This window comes from Trichosurus vulpecula, chromosome 9, assembly GCF_011100635.1.
Source record: "Trichosurus vulpecula isolate mTriVul1 chromosome 9, mTriVul1.pri, whole genome shotgun sequence".
Lineage (NCBI taxonomy): Eukaryota > Metazoa > Chordata > Mammalia > Diprotodontia > Phalangeridae > Trichosurus > Trichosurus vulpecula.
This window is the reverse complement of record NC_050581.1, coordinates 74917402-74923318: the sequence shown is the minus strand read 5'-3', so window position 1 is coordinate 74923318 and position 5917 is coordinate 74917402. Positions and strand designations below refer to the sequence as shown.

Here is a 5917-nt window from a genome sequence, read left to right as displayed (position 1 = left end):
GCAGAAAGTTTGTAGTGGTGAGTACTAGACTTTGGGTAAGGAAAAACCTAACTTTAATCTTGTTTCTATTTCTGATAGTTAACCACTCTTAGCCTCCGTTTCCTCATCTGAAAAATGATAATAGCTGTAATATATATCCCCACAGAGTTGTTGTAAGGATCAGATAGGATCATCAACAGACAGAGCTCATGGAAAGGGCAATTTGAAGGATTCATATGCTGTAGAAATGTATGCTACTGTTATTTTGTTTATCGGGAGATGGGTGATGTTAGCTCAGCTACCAACCAGCTCATGGCAGAGAATCTCAGGGACAGGAGTGATCACTGGAAATGTATGAGGTCCTGCAATGAGAACCACACGCCAGGATTCACAACTCTGATGGATCTTCTTTCACAATCACCCATTTCTCTATCCAGACAAGGAGTCTAAGATTGTTGGGGGTGATGAAGCCAATGAGGGAGAGTGGCCATGGCAGGTCAGTCTGAGGAAAAAATTGGGTGGCTCCTGGAAGCACGTATGTGGGGGCTCTCTCATCCACCCCAGATGGATCCTGACTGCTGCCCACTGCTTTAATAGGTGAGTCACCTTCTTCTCTCTCAGAGTGGTGCAGGGGGCATGAGTTGGGAGTGGGACAGAGAGAGCCTCAGGACTCAGAGAAAGGAGAGCTGGACTGTGGTTCAGAATGTGCCACATACTAACTCACTGTATGACCTTGTACAAGTCTCTTCCCCTCTCTGAGTCTCAGTTTTCCAAAATGGGGATACCAATCCCTACCCTGACTTCTTCAGTTGGCTATTGAATGAAAAATCCCCTTCTCATCTGCAAAGCGCTTAACAGGTGTATGGTACTGTTACTATTATTAGAAGGGAAATCCAGGGGAAAGAGAAGGCCAGTTGGCAGGAGGGGAGCTAGAGAGCTTTCCTGTAATATGGTGGTGGGGGACTGTGGAGTTCCAGGAAGTCCAAATGCCCAATTCCTTGGTTGAGAACTAGAGGGCACAGAGGGGCACAATTGGGTCTCAGGATTTTTGGGCCATGTAGCCCCCTCTAAGGAATACTGTTCTCCCTCTTCCTCCAGTGCTAAGAACGATACCTCACTTTACATGATCCAATTGAGGAAACAGAATCTATATGAAGATGATCACCTGGTGCCCCTGGAAGAGATCATCATCAACCCTAACTTTAGTTATATCACAGCAAACTCTGACCTTGCCCTGCTAAAGCTCCAGTCCTCTGTACAGCTCACTGAAACCATCCAAACCATCATGCTCCCTGAAGCCTCCCAGATATTCACTCCAGACATGGAATGCTGGGTCACTGGTTGGGGGGACATTGAATCTGGAGGTGAGTGCTGCGGGGGGAGGTGGTATTCTGGGATTTCTCAGGGTTGGTACAGGGCCAAGATCAAGGCCAAGACTAGGCATTCCAAGGACTGCATGAAGACAGTAGAAAAGATTGTAGAGAAGGCATTTTCCTTATTTCTTTATTAATGAAAAATATTTTGATGAGTCTTGGTTCTCTGCTATACAGAGCAGTGGTGCTGCATCCCAGAATCCCCTGTGGCTGGGAGCTCAGCCTTGTGGGCACTAGGTCTAAGGTTATTGCTAAAGGCTGTAGTAGAAAGAGCACTGGATATGGAATCAGAGGACCTGGGTTCCAAACTTGACTGCTTTCTCTTGTCCATTTCCTGTGTGTCGTTCTTTCTCTTTGGGCCTCAATTTCCCCCTCTGTCTAATTAAGGGTTTGAACTAGGTGATCTCTGGAATAACTCTCAGCTCTAAATAACTACCCTGTTCTAGCTGACAGTCCACCTCTGCCTATGCTTCTCTTTGGACCCCGATGTCCAAGAATCAGCTCCCTCAGAGCACAGGTGTTCGCCTTCAAGACTCTTCTGTACCCTTATCTTGGTTTATAGACCCATAGTCTCACAGGGTGGACACTGTGTCCAGAGCTATCCCACCCTCTGCTCTAAGCTAGCAGGAATTCTTCATGATCTCTTCTCTCTTTAGTGCATCTGCCCCCTCCCTACACCCTGAGGAAGGTGAAGGTTGCTGTGATGGATGCCCTAACCTGTGACGAGGAATACCATCAGAATTCCTCCATTCCTGAATTTTTGAGGCTTGTCATTGATACAATGATCTGTGCTGGTGAAACTGGCAGGAGCTCCTGCAAGGTGAGAGGCTCCCTGTGTTTGCTCCTCTGTGTGATCCTTCCCCTACCTCTAGATTGAACTTAGGAGTCCTGTCCTCTTCTGCATTCTCTCTCCCTTGGGCCATCCTAACAGACTGTGTCTTGTCTTCCAGGGTGACTCTGGGGGAGCCCTGGTCTGTAACGTGCAGAACTCCTGGCTCCAGGCTGGAATAGTGAGTTGGGGAATGGACTGTGGTGCTCCTCACAGACCTGGAGTCTATACTCTTGTCACGGCCTTTGTGGATTGGATCAATCAGCATATCCAGTGATTCTGGCACAATTTCTCCTTCTCCTCCTGTAGAGGGCCAGTTCTGAGATAGTCCGTGGTAAGGAAGGTACATGCCAGGTTTTCCTTTAAGCCTGAGCCTGTTCTTCTCTGGGCTGTATACTCAGGATGTGGGCTCTCCAACTCCCTTTTAGCTGCCCCTGAGAACATGCAGAACGGCATGTGGACATCCAACGATATCTTGTCTAAACCTCTTCGGCCCCTGCAAGGCAAGGCCATTTGAGGATGGGTCTATGCAAGGCAAGACTGCAAAAAGATAAGAGGAGGTGGCAAGGATTCACCCTCACAGTTGTTATCTGCATGGGAAAGAACAGCAATGTTTCCATATGGTTAGCACCTATGGAACTAAGTAACAACATGTTCCAGGGCTACATGAGCGATGTGGCAGGATGTTCCAGTAAAGTAACAAAGCAATGCCATGCTTGGCCCACTTCTCTGATTCCATAGAGTATATAAACTCACCACCTCAGCTTAATAAATGGAGTTGTACTATACTGTCCCTCCTGGCCTGTGTCTTTCTTTCACTCTCTCTGGAAATCTTTTAGCACAGTGCCACCTCTGCAGGTGACATCCTCCTTCATCACACAATCACCTTATCCAGCCTCCACTTTGGCTGGGAAACCAACCCAACTACTCCTTAATCCTCCCCATCACACTGGACTCACGCTGCCTTCTTCAAATACCTCCTTCCTGGAGGCATCTCTCCTGTTCTGCCACCCTGAGTGCCCTAGCAGCAGCAGGGTAGAGCAAAGAGCCCTGGACTAGGAGTCAGGACACCCAGCTTCTGGTTTTCTGCTCTACCACTGGCTCACTGTGTGACCTTGGCTGAGTTTCAGTTTCCCCCTCTGTAAGATATAATATAGTGGGGATGAAACTCTTCTGATTTCCAGTATTCTGTGGTTCTGCTCTGTGTGGAAACTTGGATTATTTCAGGAGACAGTGGGTGGAGCAAAGAAGGGGGGAGGGAAAGAGGCTGGTTTACATGGCATTGCTTACATCTTATTAAACTGCTTGTATCTCTTATTCTGGAATCTTTGGGTTGGTTCTGGCCAAGGAAATGGGTATACGCCTCCTCTTTAAAAATTAAAAAAAATAAAAATAGACAATTTCTTTTCTTTTTTCTTTCTTTTCTTTTTGCAGGGCGGGAAGGCAGGGCAATTGGGGTTAAGTGGGGTTAAGTCCAAGGTCACACAGCTAGTAAGTGTGTCAAGTGTCTGAGGTCAGATTTGAACTGAGGTCCTCCTGACTCCAGGGCTGGTGCTCTACTCACTGCGCCACCTAGCTGCCCCCAAAATAGACAATTTAAAAAATAATAAAAATAAAAATACAAAAGAAAAATAATTAAAAAATAAAAATACATGGATTAAACAGGAAGTTACTAGGACCATTGCAAAGAAATTACAGGAAAGTAGGATTTTAGGTTCATGTAAAAAAGACGTCTTCTAATATTTAGTGCTTTCCATCAATGGAATGGATTGCTTCATCAGGTGATGATTCCCATCCCACTCCCCTTTGGGGAGGATCTTTCAGCAGAGGCTGAATGACCTCTTTTTTATGGGTACTATAGAAGGGATTTCTGCTCCAAGTAGTAGTTGGATTAGATGACCTGTGAAGTTCTTTTTCCTTTTGAGATGTTATAATTCTATGGTGTCTTTTTCTTAACATGTATACTAGATTCAGTAGAGATGTCATGGGAAACTTAGTGGTAAAGTGGATAGAGCACTGGGTTTGGAATCAGGAAGACTCATCTTCACAAGTTCAAATCTGGCCTCAGATACTCACTAGCATTGTGACCCTGGACAAGTCACTTAACCCTGTTTGCCTCAGTTTCCTCATCTGTAAAATGAGCTGAAGAAGGAAATGACCAACTACTCCGGTATCTTTACCAAGTAAATCCCAATATGGGGTTATGAAGAATCAGACACAACTGAAACTATTCCACAATAACAACAAGAGATAGCTGGTGCATGGCATTTGGAGTTGTTTCTGTCCGGCTTCCCAAGGCTTTGAGAATCAATGAAAAGAGCCCTGAAGAGGAAGTCAGAAGCCTTGCCTTCTAGTCCTGGCTGTGCTACTAACTCTGTGTCCCCCTGGTTCTTGCCTTTCCTTCTCTGAGCCCCAGTTTTCTTATCTATATAGTGAAATAATTGTAATGCAGTCTTTAAGTGGCCTCTTGCCTCTAACCATCTAAGACCATGACTTGAGGTTGAACTTCCCAGAAAATGGTCCAGAGAGTTCAGAAAGGTAGGGATTTGGGCCCATCTCTAGCTTAGCTTAGTGGATGGTAAAAGAGTATCCTCTTGTTGAAGGAGGTTACACTTGAAATGAGAATGCCTAAGGTGTATTTCTGTCTATGACACTTACTAGTTGTGCAACTTTGGTCATTTCTGTTCCCCAGACCAGAATGATAGGCTTCTGACCACCCCCATTGATTTGGGATTGGGCCATCTCCAAATCCAATCCCTTGGTCCGTTCTATAGCCTCAAGTTCACTCTCTGTCCACCAGAGGGCTGCCTACTTAGGGTTTTGGTTCACTACCCTCAATATAACTCTTTTAGGAAAGTAGACATTTTCTTTCCCTCTTAAAAGGGAAGAGGAGGTGTGGTCTCCTCAAAAGCAAACCCCCCCCATCCTTCTGAAGTTCTTTTTTTTTGGCAAGTTTTTTAAAAAAATTTACACTTAAATAAAAATGGGAAAAGAAAAAAAATTGCCATGTACACAGCAGACTGTAAAAGAGGATTCAATATAAAACAATAAATTTCCATTTCAAGAAAACCTATATAATAAATACTACACATTATTTTCAAAGCTGCTCAGCTTTGTTTGTTTTCTTTTTTTCTCTCTTGTGTACTTTTTACTTCATTTTTCCCCTCCCCAAGAAGGCTACAGTTAAGCATGGATACACACACACACACACACACACACACACACACACACACACACACACATAACATAGTTATCTACAAACATAGGCCACATGTACACTCACACACACACATCTGTGAGACCGTACTATGCTTATTTACCCCTATCATCTGTTTCTCTAAAGGTGGATAGCATCTTCCTTCATAAGTCCAAGTCTTTCCATGTTTTTCTAAATCAACCACCTCATTGTTTCCGATACTGCATCAATATTACTTTCTGGATTCAGACAGTATCTTCCTTCACAGGATTTTTTAGATTAAGTTGGGTGTTTATAATAGTCAGAATGACTTCATTGCTCAAAGTTGTTTTCAAAACAATACTGCTGTTACCGAGTCCAATGTTCTCTTGGTTTTGCTCTTCATTATTTTGTGGAGGTCTCTCCATGCTTTTCTAAAATCTTTGATCTCATCATTTCTTATAGCAAAGTAATATTCCATCATGAACTTATACCACAATTGGTTTAGCCATTCTCCAGTTGATGGGCATCCCCACAATTTCCAGTTCTTTGCCACCACAA

General features: G+C 44.3%; 1 protein-coding gene across 1 annotated transcript; it reads left to right on the top strand.

Moving 5' to 3' along the window:
* The first annotated feature begins 258 nt into the window (after positions 1–258).
* On the top strand, positions 259–2698 carry LOC118832154 (tryptase delta-like). The gene is made up of 7 exons (XM_036739573.1): positions 259–331; positions 417–576; positions 1078–1343; positions 2009–2172; positions 2303–2362; positions 2491–2515; positions 2610–2698. Exons 1-7 carry the CDS (start codon positions 259–261, stop codon positions 2696–2698), a joined length of 837 nt encoding a protein of 278 aa, XP_036595468.1.
* The last annotated feature ends 3219 nt before the right edge of the window (positions 2699–5917 follow it).